Below are 19,423 nucleotides of genomic sequence, written 5' to 3'. Positions count from 1 at the left end.
TATCAACCAATTAGTCATTCACCTAAAAATTATGGCACAAAAATTATAAAAGTTTGTTAAAAGTGTTGTAATGGATAAGGAATGAGTGGTCTTAGCTACCAACACAAAGTGAAACTAGCAGGAAAGCACATAAGAAAACCTTGACACAGCTGTTACAGCAAAATAAAAGTCTATTCAGCAGTTCCCTTTTTAAGTACAGTAGAATTGTACTGCACAACAAATTAAACCATGTAAAATCCAGCACAGAAACATGGCTCCCTTCAGGGCCTGCTGACTGATCAGATACTATCAGCTTTAAAGCACCATCATGGCATACAGGGGAATAAAGGTCCTCCTTGCTGAATTCAGTTACTAACAGCATTTTAAAATAAGTTAAAAACATAGAAGAGGTTGATTTTTTTTTTTTTTTTTTAATTATTTTTGGGGCTTTTCATACTACAATGTGATAGGAGAGGACAGTGGATAGTGCCAATCATCTCTCCTTTGTCTCCTTATCTCTTCTGTAACAGTCCAGCCAAAGAAGGCACTCACTCTTATTATGTAACTGGTGGTCACTATGAGAACAAGCCCCACCAAGCCTACCATACCCCAACCCCTGGGTTACAAGTCCAGACGGCACATCATGAAAAAAGCTTCATGGGATGATAGAGCAGGCAAGGATATGGCCCAGAGCCAAGTGTTTCATGTTTAGAATAGAGAGCAAAGAGTACAAACACACAGTGCAATATGTGACTAAGTGCCATTTGGCTGTATTTATTTTGTTTTGAGTGAATCAATACACCATGAAATGGCCTGGGTCAGAAAGAGTTCTGGTATTTAATTATGACCCTATTAAATGTTGATTCAGCTGTATGATTAACGATCCATTACAGTATGTCAGTACAGAGAAAACTCAATGCAAGTTAGATAAGATCAACTTATGTTTATGAACGTGCTTGGTGAGAATCACATTAAGGCATTATGTACACTCTGTGGAAACACAAGCTAGTAAAAAATCCTTCAAGTGCATCAACTAAGATAACAACTTTTGAGTTAGATTCATTCAGATTCCCAAATCAAACCTCCATTCTTCATCACATTTTCAGACACAATGTGACAACGCATTAGTTCTCCTGACGCCCAGAGACATTCAAATTAAACAACAGGAGGATGCCACATTCTCAGCTTCTCATCCTCACTCTCTCTTTCCGTAGAGTTAGCGGCCACATGCTAATGCACTAATTAAATCTCCCCCTGGCAAATAAGTGAATTAATCTCACTTATTAGAGCTTACATAACAACATGTCCGCCCACAACACTCTGAGTTAGAGTGCTAACCTTTCCTCAAGTTTCAAGCCTCGCACATCTGATGCATCTCTGACTGGGTTCTGCCTGTGAAATGACCTGCATGATCTGAACACAACATCCTCAAGTTTTATGGATTCAAAATCAACCAAGACTATTCAAAAAAGAGTGCACTATCACTGCAAGAACCAGCATGCTAGATACGTACAGTCACAGCAGACAGTGAAATCTGCATGAGCGAAATCAACACAGGTTGAGAGGAAAAACTTGATTGCAGCCTATGATGCGCTATTGCATATTTTGCTCCCAGTAGACCTCTCTATATATATGTTACCCAACGTCACTCACCAAATGTATCTTATACATCACGCAACCTTACTTAATGGCCAGATTCAGTGTAATTTCTCAGCTACAGAACAGACAGTATAAAGTTTTTATAGCATGCAAAAATTTTTCCAACATATGTCGATCTACAGATTTGACAAAAGACTAGAAGGCATTTTTAACTGATATATCAAAATCAGGAGAAATCTGATGGTAATTTTGAATATTCATTGTTTCCTCATTCTACTCGTATTCTGTTGTATTGTTTGCTTAGATGTTAAAGAATATATCATCTACATGCACTTGAATGTGTTTCAGTTTCCAACTCAAGTCTCATAGTTTAGATTGTATCCTACCGCTTCCAACTCCAAGTGAAGTTGCTGTACACAGGCTTGTAACTTTGGTTTCCTAAGGGCTTCTTATACTCAGAATAGGACACAGAGGGCCCCAGGTTTCCCTCTGTTGAAGACCTCTGAGGCTGCCACTGTCTAGGCAGAGACCTGTAACCAGCAGGACTGGAGACAGTGCTCTTTGTCGGGGACACGAACGTTGGCAGTGGAGCTCGACGTGGACTCCGGCTTTGACTCTGGCTCCAAGTCTGGCTGCCGGTTTTCTGCGAAACTGGGTAAGAAACCCTGGCCTTCCACTCTGCTGGCGGCTCAGGCAGAATCTTACGCTGAGCTGCCATACGGATGTTGGTGGCGAGGCTTTGCTGGAGGTTCTGGTCAGGGAAGGCTTCCTCTACCAAGCCCAGGGGATGGCGGGAGGCTGCCTCCCAGGGTGTAGGGGGTTTGTGACCCCTCTCTGGCCAGTGTGTCTGCCTTGCTGGAGGAGTTGAGGAGGCCCGAGAAGGCGGCTTGGGGGAGGATGAGGCTGACCTCTGGCCTGCCGAGGATGGTACTCTGGCTAATGGAGAGAGTGAGTAGCTCCTGCCAAGTGTCTGTAAAGAAAGATCCAGACATGCTTATTTTAGTAAGGGTTCATTTTTGTTTGGCTGACTTGCCTTCTGGCCAAATCAAACCATCCTTGAAAATGTTGGAGAAGAGACTAGATCTTTGGCAACACACTTCTCTGGAGTGATCTGATACTCTATTATTGTACTGTTTGTCTAAACTGTTGTCTGTTTAATTTAATTTGTGTTTTACCAAGCACACTTTTTTGTGGAACAATTGGCTGAGAAGTGTGCACAGCCTCCCCAGAGTGAGGGGGGGCTTTGTGTGACAGCAGCACTCTAAAAGAATGGCAACCACGTGGTGGAACTTCAAAATGCCGTATACAAAAATAAACAGTAAAAAGCCCAGATGGCAAAGGTTAAATGGGGTGATAAAGCCTCTGTAGTTGTGGTGGTTACTGTTCCTTAGAATCGCTGTCTGATGCGTTTGGTTGACATGCAGGAAAAGACAGTGCTGCCCTCATCTGGTGGAATGTGTGAATGATCAGGAGAGGAGAGAGCAGTTGTACAAAAAAGGATTAGGGCCCTAACACAAGTCTTTGGATGGGTTAATAATAATACAAAAACCCTCAAGTGGTATTTCCATTCCTCTAGGAAACTTTGCACTGATGACTACAGTATATGTATGCGTTATCTTGTGTATCTATATGTATCTATATGTATCAAGAGTGGGAGTTATCAATGGTGTGCAAGTAGGAGCTACTAAATCCAGAAACCAGTTAACCTTTGAGAAGAGCTTTTTGTTAAATGCAGGTCAACAAAGAAATCTGTTTCAGAATGTTGAACTCCTACATGATACAAATTTAATTTGGTAAGATCAAACTTTTTTCTCTGTTCTGAGAAAAATTACAATTAAACAGCAATAAGTGAAAAATGTTGGACTGAATGTGTGTAAAATCACTCTGGAGCTTCATCAATAAAGAGAAGTTTTCTAAGTTATGAAGATATTTTTAGACTCTGTCTTAATTCCAAACTTTGAAAGTTTAAGTTATTTTTTTTCTAATTTAACTCGTCTGCCCACTTCCACTCTGGGAGCATGATTTTATCACTTGGCCAAAAGTGCCATCCTAATACATATTATTACTATAGAACAACAATCTAAGTTCAGATCCTTTTTCTTACCCAATTTACACATAATTACACTTAATTTAAAAAAAAGTTATTTCATGAATCTGATCTGAATCGTAATGCCAATTTGATCTTAGAATATGATCTTGGAGTATGATTAAAAAAACACCATTTAGCAGAGTGGTTTCGATGTCTGTCCCATGTGAAGAGGCAACAACCCTTTGCTGCATGCGTCACTACCACTACTCACATTTTCCTTTACTCTTCAGCAATTCTTTTAATAAAAGCAAACATGCCTCCCCCCCAAAAAAAACTTTAAAAGAACACAATAAGAAACAAATAAAGTTGAGTTTATAGAAATTCAGATCATTGTGGGCGTGGGATTCAAACCCTGTCATTTCAGGGGTTGAATTCCTCCACATATAGCTGCCTACATAAGACATAATTTGATACTGAAATTTCCATCTAACAACTTACTGCCCTTTCAAAAAAATGTATGACACAACACGGATACACATTTCAACAGTGACCCACTCACTTGACCTCCAGATTTACCCAGGGAGGTTTCTCGCATTCAGTGAAGTCACCAACCTAATAATATCCCTTGTAAATGCATCACTAGGCAGTCATTCTGCAGGAATGTGCTGCTCCAGCATTCACCTCAAGAGCTGTAAAACAAGGTGATTTGGATAATGAGACGATTCTGGCGGATTTTTCACTGTCCGCGGAGTCAACATATGCCATTATTGGTCAAAAAAGGAGTTCATTTTGCAACACAGAGTTTAAAACAAGATTGTGGATGTCAGTTTTAGATTTAAAACTGGAAAGTTTGTGCAGTCATAGAATCAGAGAGTATTTTTAGCAGCAGTGAAAAAGTGGTGAGATGTGGTAACATAAAAGAAAAACAGACTAGAAACAGAAAAACCCTAAAGCATGCCCAAGGAAGAAAGAAAAGGAAAGCCAAACAAGGATACAAGACATTTTAATGGCACTGCAGTGAATCATACAGAAAAGTGCACTATGAAGAGGAACACACAAAAGAAGGAGGAAAAGAAAGAACAAAAGCAGCACTACATAGATTTGTTAACATTAATAGGCTGATTACTCTTTGATTATTTTCCATCTTATATCAAATCATATAAAACAAAAGCAGAGAGATGACTTTGGATAGTAAAGTAGTAAATAAAATAGATTTTCTATTATCAGGAAAATACTACGAGGGTTGGATATATTCAGTAGCTTTCACAGGCTTAAGTTGAAATCTAAGCCTACTATCTCTGGACCTTAGCCCTCCCTCTCATGAGGCAGTTTAAATATAGTTCCTAACATGACGCAACAGCTGGTAAAAAAGCTTTAAATAAAATTAACCCACATATGTCGTGCTACTGAGAAGACACAGGGAGAAGCTGTTGAAGAATCAATTGTTTATCCTTTTCTTATTTAAAGATAAAATGGTTTAACTTTTTCTTCTTTTTCTCCAATATGTTTTTTTAGATTTCACGCTTATTCCAAGATGTTGCATAATCTCTGCATTTATGACATCACTGACATTACAAATTTAGCCTTCAGTTAAGTATCATTACAACCCCAGACCTCATTCTTCTTTTTGCTTCTGAATTTTTATTTTCAAATGATTCAATCTTATTACTCAACCAATAATTATTTAAAGTGATACATTTTTAATTCTATTTCTTTTGTTCATCTATTTTACACAAGGTACATTAAGCATTTTCTCTTTTTAAAAAATAAACTCTCTTTTCACTGTCAGGCACCAATCACAGTTCATGGCTTTCTTTTTTCTCTCACATTTTTCCTTCCATTCTTATCCAGCCCTACCTTCCTGCATTACCATCTCTTCAGACGCTTTAGCATTTATATTTAGTAATTTCTAGTAATTTTCTTTTTTCTTCTTCAGTCACACTTTCCCTCAACTTTGATATCCATCAAGTTATGCCTCACTACAATAACAAGTGCAAGTTAAGGTGAGGATCAACATTGCTTAAGGAAGTCAATCTCAAAATAGTCCACTTGGCTGTGGACTGCAAGAGCTCCACCTCTTTGACTCCAGCAGTCAAGCATATCATGATTCAAATAGGATCATTCTTTTTCAACGGCTGTAGGCTTCCACACCTGGGCTGAGCTCTTTTTAGCAGTAAATTTGGGTTTAGGAGCAGCTACAGGGTTACCACCTGCTGCAGAATCAGGCCTTGCTGCTATAGTAAAACTAGGAGCGGCAAAAGTAGAGGGAGGCTGTGGCTGGTAAGGTACTGGGGGAGCAGCCAGGTAGGGAGGGCTGTTTGCTGGCTGGTAAGGGGCCTGTTGTGCCTGCTGATAGGGAGGGCTATTGGCTTGTTGGTATGGAACCTGCTGGTAGGAAGCGTTTGGAGACTGAGGAGATTGGGGTTGATAAGGAGGAGGTGCAGGCTGCTGATACTGTTGATTATAGGCTTGCTGGTATTGAACACCTGGAGGTTGCTGGTAGGGATTGGGGGCAGGATAAGCATTAACTTGGTTTTGTTGATAATGGCCATCATGCATCATGGGCTGCATTGGCATCCCATACACTTGCTGGGGGTATGGGGCACCGTATGGTCCAGCTTGCTGGACTGGAGCCATTTGCTCATATTGAATTGGTTGATTTTCAACAGGTGGGTTGGGGGGTGGGCATTCAGCTTTAGCTGCAGCTTGCTTGGCAGCCTCTGCGGCTGGGCCAAAGAGAAAAAGTGAAGAATCAAGTTGATATGGCTGATGTTTCATAACATCAACAACATTGAGGGGTTTTGGGGCAGGTGTTTGCTTCTTTGCTTCTTTTTTCTTGGCTTTGGTGGAAGGGCTACCAGGTGGTGGCTGCTTTGTTGCTGCTGGAGGATAAGAAGGTGACTGAATGGGATTATAAGAACGTGATGGTGGAGCACGTACATTTGGTGTATACTTCCACTCATTGGGTAAGGACGAAACTGGCGATGTTGAGCGGATTGCCTTGTTTGCTTGCACAGTCTCAGAATCTACAACAAACTTCTCCATACGGGACTGCCTCTTTGCAAACATGTCAGCTCCTTTTCCTTTAACTGCTGGCATTTTTAAAGCTGAACCCTGGGATGATGGATTTAAGACAGTGGCCATTGGGTTGATGGGTGATGAAACTCTTTGACCAATAGTAAAGGAGTGCATTCTCTGTGGTGGAGGTGGAGGAGTCCGACTTTGGGGCGAACTTTGTGGTGGATTCCAAGGTTTTGGAGAAGGACGAGGGTTCAGTATTGATGCTGAAGCATTCACAGGAGTCTGTTGTGCCTGTGGTGCCCAGGTATTCACAGGTGTCTGAGGCTGTGTCTGAGCTGGAGGCCATGCATTTATTGGCTGTGGTGGAGTCCTTGAAGGGGACTGTTGCCAATTTGACGGTGGTGTTGGCTGGGGTGGAACAGGTTGAGCCCAGGGAGGTTGTTGTTGGCCAGGGTTTTGATCTTGGGCCCAAGAATTCATCGGGTGCTGTGTATGTTCTGGGGACTGCTGGGCCCATGATGGTTGGGGCTCGGGCTGCGCAGGTACTGGTGCCCATGGATTCAAACTGGCTTGGGGTTGAGTAGGAGGCTGTGTTTGACCTGCTTGGACCCAAGGTGGCTGAACTTGGGCTTGAGTTTGTGAAGGAGGCCATGTATTCATTGAAGGCTGTTGTTGCTGCTGAGGCTGCGCTGACACCCAAGGTGGTTGAGGCTGGCCTGGTGCTTGTGCCTGTGGCCATGCTTGATGAGGAGCCTGATGCTGTGGTTGCTGTGCCCATGGAGGTTGTGGCTGGGATTCTGACTGAACTTGTTGAACCCAAGGAGGCTGGGATTGTTGCTGCTGTTGAGTCACCCATGGCGGTTGATGCTGACCCTCTGTTTGTGATGGCTGTACCCATGGGGGCTGGGGCTGCTGTCGTGTTTGGTCTTGACCCCAAGCCGGCTGCATTTGTTGCTGATTTGGATGCTCTTGAGGGTGTGTCCATGGTGGCTGATACTGTTGCTGAGGGTGTGGTTGCTCTTGAGGTTGATTCCAAGATTGCTGAACTGGTGGTGTCCAATTATTTGTGGGGGGTTGAACCTGTGCTTGGATCTGGGGAGGCTGACGTGTCACCCAAGGTGGCTGTGGTGGCGAATGACTTGGAGGTGGTTCCTGTGGCTGCACTTGTGTTGGATGCCATGAGTTGGTGGGTGGCTGTTGTAGGGCTTGTGTTTGCCCTGCAGACCAGCTCGTCACAGGAGCATGCTCAGGCTGCTGCTGTGGCTGCTGGGTAGAATTGATGTAACTGTTTTCTTCTTTGGCTGGCATTTGCAAAGGCTGTTGTTGGGACTCTGCCTGGTGAGTCCATGTGGGCTGTTCCTCTGTTGTGGCGCTAGCAGGAGCCTCCTGGAGAGCAGGAGGAGGGGACGGCTCAGGGGCAGGTGCAGGGGCTGGCTTTGGTTCTTGACCAAGGGTAGTCTCTGTGGTGGGGGCTACAGCAGGTGCGGACACACTATTTTCAGCTTGTTGAGGCATGTCCTGGTTGGTCACTTCTAGCTGTGGGGACCAAGGAGGAGAGTTGGGGTTGATCACAGGCTTTGGAGCCACTGGTGGAGGAATCTTGGGTTTAACTCTTGAAGGCTGGAGGAAATTACATGCCTCAGCTCCAAGACTGAGGTAGTCTTCCTCCGGTCCTGACTCAAAGCCCGGCTTCCTATCACCCTTGTTGAGTAGGTTTAGCAATGCAGGGTTAGGCGAAACTTTTGGTGCTTCTTTAAAAGTGAACATTGGCTTGCCAACGGTTCTTTTTCTTGCATCCATCAAAAGGCCAGACCGAATTGCAGGAGTAGAGATGCGCTCATCCCGAGAAGCAATCTGCTCTCCTTGGCCCATAGAATCTTGATTGGTCCCGCTCATTGCAGGAGAATAAGTGGCATTTGTCATATTTTCTGCTGAGAACGGCTTTGCAGTACGATTGCTGAAAGAGCTCTGCATTTCACTGGTTTGGTGTTGGACAGAGCCGTTGATGTTTGTAGAATAGTGCTGCTGTTCTTGATGATATTCTTGCTGCTGCTGATACATTTGCTGCTGCTGATGATATTGTTGTTGTTCATACTGCTGCTGCTGATACTGTTGTTGGTATTGCTGTTGCTGTTGATATTGCTGTTGCTGCTGTTGGTAGCTCTGTTGTTGCTCATAGTACTGCTGCTCTTGATATTGCTGGTACTGTTGTTGCTGTTGGCTTTGTTGGTGAATATTTACATCCATATAAGTGTGGCCCTCGGTTGTGGACTGCATGTATGAGTGCTCTGCTATCTTTTTTTCAGCCTCCACCACTCCTTCTACAGGTATACCTTGGCTCCTGAGCTGTTCATGTTCAGCAGAAATCTCATCCATCCTTAGACGGCGTTGAGCAAACATCAGGGCACCCTTTCCCTTGGTTTCAGGCAAAGACTCCATCTCTGCTTGGTTATTTAAGCTCCTTTCAATCTCAAGCAGACCCTTGTCCAAGTTGATAGTCAGAACACCTTTTCCACTTTGGGCATTAGCAAGAAGCTGCTTGTCTGGTTCAGATTTGCTTGGGGCCAGAAGGGTTAATTCAACAGTGTGCGTTCCTTGCTTGTCTTCGTTTTCCTCGTCGTCTTCGTCACTGTAGTCAGGTTCGTCTTCTCCAGTGCCGTAGCTTACAAGTGTGTATTTCTTGGCCCTCTGCCGATGTTTCTTGAACATCAACACCCCCTTGTTGTTGGGGTTGGGGGGTGCAGCCGTAAGTAAAAGAGCAATTCGTTTACATTTGGACTTGGCCTCCTTCAACTGCTTCTCTGACTGACTCTCGCCTCGTCTGAGCCCTGAAAAGACAAGAAAAAAAAGTTTACAAAGGGTGTAAAGATAAAAGGGAACCTTAGCTCCAGTTGGAAGGATTGCACTGGAACTAAAGGCATTGACATTAAATGAAAGAGTAAAGGTTAAAAAAATAAAATAAAATCAGAAGTTGACAAATTAGATTTTTCTGTTGACCAGTGAGTAATAATTTATCTTGTTTTGGTTGTGTTTCCGGACTTTTATGCCTCCATTCAGAGAGAATTGGACAGTGGATGGAGCAGAAAAATGAACCCAGGCTGTCAGCTGGAGGCCTATAGCCTTTACACCATGCAACTTAACCAAAATTTGTTTAAATCTTGGTTTAGAATGTTTTTTGAAATTGAACTATGTGCAACCCAATTAAGCGTTTGAGAATATTTACATTTCAATGTATAATAGCCATTTTAAAACTCAATGAAGGAGTTGAAATGAACTCTTGCCAATGAAACAGCAACTGATGTAAACTTTAGAGCAAAATAAATGCAGACTGGCAGCATCACACTGATATCAGCACTGTATATAAATCTTTTTTAACTACAGTCAATGCTAAATGTACAAACAGAAATGACCCATTTATACCAAAAATAAAAATACAGTTTAAATGTTACTGATAAACTGGCACATTGAATTATGAATTAGAATAAGTTATCCTCTCAGCTCAAAATAACTTTCCTCTGTTTTGATTACATTATTCCAAGGTTGCTCACTCTGCTTAACAATAAACACTAACCTATTAGTCTAGCATTGAAAATCCCTGGCCCATGTCATATACTGACTTGTTCAAGGGTAATGAACTACATTAGTAAATCCCCGCAAAGTTGCCAGGAATAGGATCTGACAGGGATTATAGATAGCCAGCATGCAATAAATCCAGCAGGTTCGGAGCCTCTTTACCAGTCCTTATGTGTAAGTCCACAAGTTAGTCCACTTAAAACGCTCTGTTCTTCTTCACACTTCCAGATTCTTTGATACACAGGCCAATCACATAGCATTCACCAAATGCCCTCAAATAATCCAACAAAGCAAGACTGATACACAAAAATGGGAAGGTTCTTTTTTATGTTCTTGCAAGACTAACCTGAAGGTGGAGGAGGCAGCGGGAGTGAGCAATGGGCTCACTCTTTTAGCTCAGTTAAAGCAGCCAGTTTGACAGGATCAGGTAACAGGGCTGGGGGAGCACATGCTGGTGTCTGTCAAAGGGCCACTTCTGCAGGCATCATCAGCGTGCTCGTGTTATATTTATGTCTTCAGCACAGCTCTGAAGGAACGCCTCACTATCCATATTAATCATCAAGCCTTATCAAATGGAGCCTTTAAGACATTACATTTTTGGTGCTTTCATGGTAAGACCCTTTCAAAGTCTTCTTAACATTTATGGTAACTTTTGTTGACTTCTACTCTTCTGTGTGTTGTGACTTTGAATCTGTTGTATTCATAGTCAGACCCGGATGTATCTGCTCTCATTTGAAGGACTAAGCACCCTCCTCCAACTGCAGTGACTGATACTATTTTAAGGATTTCACACACTGGACATCAGGCTTAGGAATGCACACATGTTGTTGACAAATGCATTTAAGTGTCAACCCATTAACTTGCAGATTCCCCCATGAACACATTCCTACAACCCACACAATGACACATAAAAAGAAATAGATTTAAAAAAAATGGGTCAGAGGTACTCACTGGCATGCTTAGCCCGGTGTTTGTTGGGCTTGTCTTGATCCCCTTCAGAATCAGAGTCCTGCTCCTCTGCTCCTGTCCCCTCTTCTGAGGGAATTCCAAATGAGACAGTGAATGACCCAGGGACTTCCTCACAGCACCCTCCTCCTTCTTCTCCTTCGCTTTGGGATCCAACACTTCCACCCACATTCAGGATGCCCCTCCCTGTCACTGATGCTGGTTGCTTTTGCAAAATGACCTCCACCTGCCCGAGCATGGAAGGGGAGCTGAGCACAACCCCGCGCTGCCCGAGCGGCTCTCTCACAGAACTTTGCACATCATGGGATGCGGGGGTGATGGTGGTGGTGGCTGGGATTGTGAAGATTGCCTCTCTCTTTGAAAGTCCCCCCTCGATCCCAAGAGCACACCCGAGAGATGTGCAACCAATGTCATCCAGGGTTTGCTCGGAGAGAGACACCTGGAGCTCCACCACGTCCCCAGGAGAGAGGCACCGCCGTGTTCCTCCATCATTTTCCACCTGGGCTTTCTGATCTTCACATGAGGGAGTATGGAGCTCAGTGCAAAGCAGCTGGGGCCTGTCGGGGAACTCAATGTCCAAGTCTACATTGTATGCATCATCCTTGGACTCAGGTATACGTAGATCCTTGTGCTTTGAAGAGACAATGTGTAGGGTGGTGCTCTCAAGGACCTCACCAGATGAATCCCTCTCACTACAGGATGTCTCTTCAGACTCATTGTCATCTGAGGGGATGGCGCTGTATCTTTAAGAATCAAAGAAAGGCATGCATTACGAGAGGGACAAGTTTTGTTCTTTGTATTACAACTGCAGTCCATAATTATATTATGTATACGTTAATCTTCAATGTGCAAGTAAAGGTAAAGGTAAAGGACTTGGTCTCCGACAAGGCTATAACCATCTGCTTTTTTAAGGTGGGAATATTTAGGCATCTGCAGCAACACTTAGGGACATGTCACTCTTCTAAGCACAAGAGCAAAACACAGAGCAACAGCTGAGCAGCTGCACTTAATCAGACTCACAAACCGGTAACACACTGACACACTGGCCTAACAGAAGGTCAGCAGGCATAGGCAACTCACATAAACTCTGTGATACATACACTGACAGGAACACTCATATTTATGCAGACAGTCACAGGCTCACTGAGCTATGCCAGAGGGAACAGGTCATAAACCAACATGCTATCTAAATGCTAATACAGAAGGGATATAATTATTTTGCAATGCTGTTGTGAACACCAGGGCTGTACTCAGTTGCCATGATACACAAATATTGCACAGATTTGTCGTGGTGCCAGTTCAGTGTTAGTCATTTGATCAGTGTTTATTTGAAGTTCTACCTTTTCACAAGCAGCTGCAGACAGTCAACGGATGTGTCAATGAGCTCCAAGGCTTGCAAAAGGGTGAGGTCAGCACACGGCTCTCCGTTGAGTGACACCGCCTCATCATCATTCCGTACACCGGCCAGGAAGGCACGGCCATCCTCCTCTACCTGTGGGAAATGAGACCTTTTTTTAAAAAAGGGAAAAATAGCTTATCACATTCCTCTCTCAACATGCAAAGTCAGAGCTTCCCCCTCAGCTCTGACCTAAGAAACACAAATGTACTCCCACAGATGAAAATGTCAACTGGTTATGCAATGGAGATACTCCAAATGTGAGAATTGCTCCATAACCTTTTTGTAATGTTATCTAAATATGGCAGCACTAGTTACAAAGGCTCACAATAAATCACTTAAGAAGTGCTACCTGTATTTTGTAGTGGTGGTAAAGAAACTTCTCTCAGGTTAGAGTGGTATATCCATTTTTTTTACCAGGAAAGGATGGGGATAACTATATCTTTATATTGGTTTAGGGTTATTGAAACAAGCAGAAATACATAGAAAAGCACCAGTCTGAAAATCCAAGCTGTTACCGGTATTCATACTAATACCAACTGATAGCGAACTTGTAGTGTTTTGCAGTATTTTGATCTGAATGGATCTTAAGTTGTATATAGGCTGTGTTAGCTTGAATGGGTATTTACCCAAGGTTTACCTAGTGGTGCTAAGCCTGCCAATGTTAGCCACATTTATGAGACAGTAAATGAGGCTATCCCCGACCAATTGGTGTTTTTTTTTTTTAAGCAGAAAAGTATATCCTCAAAAAATATATATATGTATGTCCTCAAAAAGTTGTAAAACTTCAACAAATTTCAGCAGAGATAAGCATCACAAAATGCGCGATCGACAACTCAGGGTTTACTTCAAATCAAAACGGTGGGGCTCCTTGCTATTGCTGTAAGCCGGCTCTGTGCAGACTCATTTAAAGGGCACCTCTTTACACAGTTACACTAATGACTGATGGTTTCATTCCCTTGTAATTGGTTCCTGAGGCCCATAAAATGGTTCATTAATAAGAGGATTTAATAAGGAGAAATAACCCATAAATTCTGCATAAAAGGCCACTTATGCAGTTAGCAGGCAAAACTGATTACTTCATTTCTACACAATTAGAGACTACACTCTCAGGAAATCTATAAGATATTCTGCATATACAGTACAAACAGCCTAGGGAAAACATAGTCCATTTAGTTTGCTTGAGTTGTTTGCAGCCACTTAAAAATCTTTAATCCTATAGATCTTACTGAAGATGAATGCAGTTTACCTATTCTGTACAGCCACTGTCGAATGAGTACATAATACTGTTGTATTGATACTAATCTCAAAAAAATTAACTTAGAAAATTTATCAAGGCTCTAAAAAGTGGCTTTCTTCAACAACAAGATTGTGGCTCATAATATTTTCATTGGCTTATTTCTGTAAAGGATTAATTCACCAATTGATATGATGGTCATATTTATTAGACACAATGTAGCTGCATCATGTTTTTGAAAGTCTTTTTAAAACTAAAACTAATAGAAAGTGTTTTTTCCCCAACAGAAACAGGAAAAAAAAGAATTATGTAAAGAAACTGAACACCATCTCCTACAGCATACATCCAACTGATGACAATTGCAGTACAATAAATCTGCCACTAGATGTCACTGGAAATACATCTTCTGCTAGGAATGGAAACGAGGAAACCATACATATAGATGCACTGAAATGAAAAGGGGGAATTTTTCAAAATTTCGTTTTATGAAATAAAATTCCAAAAAGATTCAACATTAGGAAGCTCTTTACATGATGCATCAAAAACAAGTACATAAAAGGAGTTCTACCAAACCTGCTTACCTAATACCAAACCGTAAATGTGTATGTTAGCTTTTAACATGACTCGCATTCAGTTCAACAAAAGAGTCACTATATACTTCATACATATACAAAAACGTTTTAAGAGTTATTTTATAGAGCTGGCAGTGTCTAGATAAAACCCCTGTGAGATTTTTAGAGTTAACAGGATGCAAACAGGCCCTATAAGGCAGCCCGTGTCTCTATCTTCAGGGACTCCCTCCTCACTACAGGGAGGATGGTTTGTGTTGAGAACCACAGCAACGGGCTCGTGCTCCAAAAAAGGAGGGGAAACATTTGTCGTTGTCTCCTTAGAACAAACACGAACAGTGAGACACTCTTCAGGAAGGAGATACCACCCCAGTACTGTTTACCACGTTTGTGTAGCTTGTAAAGAGAAACGAGCTGCAAAAAGAGGCAACAAAAAGCTACTGTAGACGTAAGAAGAAAACTATTTCAAATAAAGTGCTTACCAAAAAATACCATTCCCCTGATTGTCAGTTTACGACTGGGATTGTGTGGGGCCTTAATTGCACAGTATTATTCACAGGTTTTGTCCCGGGTTGCTCATTTTCAAATTATCTATTTAATAGGTTGAAACAGAACAGAAAATCACAGGAAACACAGGACTGTATAATGTGTTCACATAGCTCCTAGCGTTTCCTGACCCACGCAGCTTTAAGCAATTATGTTTTTACATTTCAGGCAAATATTTTCCAGCTGCAGTACAGGTAGAAGCAGCACCAAGTGGGGGGAAAGTTAGAGTTATTGTCCTTGTATAATAATCTTCTGTTCTTCCTCTTAGAGGTGAGATGTAGAAGCATTACAAGACAAAAAACTTGATAGACTTGTTTCTTTACTATTGTTGTTAAAATAAGCTGTTTTACAAGCCTGAAGTACAAAAATAATTCATATAGGGCTTTAACAAACTCAGTTTTGTGCATGTAGACACAGAAACAAATAGAATACGTTCATGTTGTTAATACAAATGAAAACTATAGTGGGGTTTACATCAAAGCCCCTGAACATCAGTCATTACACAAAATACTTTTGTAAGATCGATACTGATAAAAATGGAGACTACTTCCTGTGCCAACCAATAAAAGTCAGCTCAAACCATAAACTATACAGAACATTGCAATGTCAGTCACCTAATGTTGGTTTTTGTCGCTCAATCTTTGAATGATTTTTAACACAAGCAAAGAGCTGGAGGAGACGGTTGCGTGTAACCTACTGACCTACAACTCACCTACCTGTCATTCAAATCAGTCTTGCCCCTTACAGACAAGCCTATGCATTATTGTAAGTGTTCATATTTTCAAAATAAAAGAGTAAAGAACAGAAGATTTTAATTAATTAATTTATTTATTTTTTACCTCCAGTACAGTGTGCATGAATAAAAAAGCAAATCAGGCCATAACTGCTTTTAGTAACACTGTAAAACTGGGCATGTAAACATTGGTGTTAACATGTTTGGAACCAGCCTCATGTGGAAACTCAAGAAACTGCAGTTTTTTATACTACTTATTATATATACAAGTGTACACCAAAATCAGTTCTAGTAGTTTATCATTCACTATAATGTCTTGCTCAAACATTCCCTTGTTCTTCTCCTTGATGAGTTTCGCTAATGAAAATAATTGTAACATGCTAACTGAACATGCTAACATTTGTAAGAAATTGATAGGCATCATTATCAACTGTATTTCATGTTTAAAAGCTGTATGTGAGGGCAAGATAATATTCTCAATGAATCCATGAGAGGACACTTAACATGCTTAAAGATCATTCCTGCAACATTTAATATTTATGCAGTCTGCCAAGAAAAAAAACAGTTCTTCCTAATTTGGCAAACTAAAAATTACATTGGAAGATTGAGTGTCTTTATTAAAAACAGGCATGCACCATTAAGATACTAAGAGCTACTAAAAAAATCCCATTGTGATTATAGTTTTCACATGACTTTTACATGTTTAGATATTAGGAAGACAATCAATGCACAGTATTACTGAGGATCTAATCAAATGTACCTGGGCTTTACTTTGGGTTTGGCAAAGAGCTGTCACATCCAGGAAAGCTGTAACTTACATAATGAAAAAAACATAGTTGAAGCACTAATCTCAATTTGTTAAAATGATGTGAAACAGTGACAGAAAAGGAGAAAAATGCCATTGTTTTGCTGAAATACATAAGGAACACTTTTTTTATCCCCAAGAAAATGCACTGAATGAATTCAGCAACATCATGTATTGTGCTGTCTGCTTGGCAACTTAATGAGATTCCTGTGGTGTGCAATTAGCATCTGCAACAAGAGACTGTTTCTCTCAGTTAAGGTCAACATCATGAAGGCAAAAGGGGCATTTTCTTCTAACTGCGAGTATAATTTTAAAGAAAGCATATATGTTTAAGATGAAGTTTTATGAGCTTGTTGTAAGGAGAGTGTCTGACTTGCATTAAGATATTTGCTTTGTCATGCAGAGCTCCATAACTGATCTAATGTATGTTGACGTTTCACATACCAGCATGGCATACCTCAGTAATTAGCAGGCAAAATGTCTGCTGTTCAGGTTGGAGGATTTTAGCTGTTCGGTATTTTTGCAGGTAAAATTTGTTGGGTTTTTTATTTCAGAAAAATTCCAATAAAAAGCATTAAACCATAGCTTTATATAAATTGTAATTCATTGTAGTTTTCATAGTGTGTGTTTGTGGCTCGTGTTTTGTAGAAGTTCTGTATTGTGCAGTTTCTGTAGCTTTAAAAAGAAGTGACCTCATCAACTTTGTACTGAAGCCAGGACTCCAAATGAGAAGAAAAATACTGCCTCCCTTATAAGGACAGAACCTTTTAAGAGTGGATACCCCGTGCTCTTACTCTGTACTGCCTGTCAGTACACTGAACAATCACTTTCCCCCAAGAAACAAAACACAGTTTCCACTACTTTCAAAGGAATCTGGAATTAAAAAAAATCACTTTTATCAGACACAGGAGAGCCTCTACATTTAGAGTTTTTGTCATGGTGTTGGTATGTTGGCTTTTTTTCTTTTGCCTTATAACTAACAGACTTGGATTAGCATGTGAGGAGTTTGGAGGTATGTTTGGCGCTCCAGATGAGGACTGAGAGTTACAGATAGCCTACAGTGTAGCTCATGTATCATCAGCAACATGTTTGATTTTGAATTTGCCGGAAAGATTTGATAGACTGCTTTTGGGCAGCCTCTTTTGGGGTTATTTTTTAAGATAGAAAATAGGCTTAAAAAGTTGAAACACATACGGATATTAGTGATTGTTTTTCTGTGTTGTCATAGTAACCTCTTTAACCCAGCACTTGGTAGAAGAGCTGATATACATAAAGACAAACTTAGTGTTTATTATCCAAAAACAAGTCTTTCAAATCAAATATGAGCTCATTTGGCTGTGGATCATCTCGTCCAACAAGCTATTGTCAGTTTCATGCCAACACGTGACAGCCAATAAAACAATGACAAAGAAAAACAAAACCACAAATTTAACTCAAACTGTGGTTTTTCGTTCTTGATGTGATCTGCTCTTGAATTTTAAGGCTGTCTTTTCAGAGTGTTTTAAGTCAAAGGAATGCAGCTTTGAGAAAACATTTACATTTTCCCAATAAGTTGTTGAGAGACTGAATACTTGGGACTGTGAACTATCATGCCATATATAGTCTGAACAGCTCTTTGAAATAAAGACACCTGGCTTCACCTTTTAGCTCACATTGACAACAGCAAATAGTTTTAACCTAACCAGAAACAGCTGCCCATATTACTGCAATAATGTGATAACTTTGTATGTGTTACAATCTAAGGACGAGAAATGCCAGTGGAGGGTTAATGAGGAGCTCATTGCAATAAAACCTCTGAATGTACCTTAACCTAATTATTTTTTCACAATACATATACAAACTATAACTTGTTAGCGAATGTAAGTGTATTGAGGTGCAGCTGCAGTACCATGAGACTTGAATTATCTGGTGATATGCATAGTATGCACACTGCATGTAAAACACTGTAGCCCTTATAGCTCTTGGGAAAAAAAATAATGAACTCTAATTGCCAGACAACCAGTGTCATATTGATTTCAAGGTGGGAAAAGTTTTCAAATATGTATTTTAAAATGTTCAGATGCATTTCAAGGTTGCTGTTGATACCTAAAAGATGCAGAGGCTTCATCATGCCACACTTCTTTGAACTATTACACCACCACATTATCAGGTTATTCAAATGTAAAGCCAACGTGTCAACAACAGTGACTACAATTTGCCTAGCCTAATCTTGTTTCTCCTGAAATGATACCTGCAACTCATATCTTAGCTTTGAATGACGTTTTTGGCTGGTAGTTTTGCATTGATGCACCTCCCTCTCACTCCCCAGGTTGGCTCAGTGATACCTCTTTCTTGTTGAAGTCTCTGTGAGTGATAACAGATCGAGCTGCCCTCAGCTTCACACTCTTTCTCGGCCTTGACCATATAAGGGTCCCGAGGAATCTCGCACCAAAACACAGCCAACGCGCAAAAATATGCAGCCACACGCACTGCTCCGAGCAAGTCATCTCCCACCGAAAATAGTTCAACTTTTTTATTAATTATTTTCTTATGCTGGATGACTCTTGAGAGGTTTTTCATAGCTTAAGAAACTGCGACGGTTGAAATCTAACTGGGGACTTAAAAATAAGAATCAGTAAAACCTCATTTACAGAAAGGTTATCTCGGGTAACTTTTAGGAAAAAGTCAGGTGTAACTCATACTGGTTGTTTGACCAGTAGGTACAGACATACAGATAAATACCTGGGTGACTATTAAGGGTCTATAGGTGTCCCCCTCTCCTTCTCGCAGGGTGAATCCCCAGGGTGCACCACCACGCAGCGTCACGCAGATGTAATCCCCAATGCCCATACTGCGCACAGCTCCTCAGCCAGACCACCACAGCGCGATCATGAAGCTGTCATCCGCACCAGCAGCACTTGAGAGATATCACCTCCACCCCACCACACGGCTGTATTATCCCCATCATCTGAGTTTTCTCTCAGAGTCCGG

General features: G+C 41.2%; 1 protein-coding gene across 2 annotated transcripts; it reads right to left on the bottom strand.

Annotated features, from left to right (window-relative positions):
* Nucleotides 1-711: 711 nt before the first annotated feature.
* synpo2a (synaptopodin 2a) lies at nt 712-19,307 on the bottom strand. Of its 2 annotated transcripts, XM_074662124.1 has the most exons (5): nt 19,175-19,307; nt 12,508-12,659; nt 11,153-11,910; nt 6,548-9,456; nt 712-2,548 (listed from the first exon to the last, which is right to left on the bottom strand). In XM_074662124.1, the coding sequence occupies exons 1-5, from the start codon at nt 19,280-19,282 to the stop codon at nt 1,961-1,963; spliced, it is 4,515 nt and encodes a 1,504-aa protein (XP_074518225.1). In that variant the 5' UTR covers nt 19,283-19,307; the 3' UTR covers nt 712-1,960. The 2 variants fall into 2 exon arrangements, with proteins under 2 accessions (XP_074518225.1, XP_074518224.1); XM_074662123.1 differs by lacking the exon at nt 712-2,548 and having other exon boundaries at nt 4,443-9,456.
* Nucleotides 19,308-19,423: the final 116 nt, after the last annotated feature.

This window comes from Halichoeres trimaculatus, unplaced genomic scaffold (assembly GCF_033239565.1).
Source record: "Halichoeres trimaculatus isolate MK-OKI-2021-1 unplaced genomic scaffold, fHalTri1.1 fHalTri1_scaffold_22, whole genome shotgun sequence".
Taxonomy (NCBI): Eukaryota; Metazoa; Chordata; class Actinopteri; order Labriformes; family Labridae; genus Halichoeres; species Halichoeres trimaculatus.
This window is presented reverse-complemented; position numbering and strand designations above follow the sequence as displayed.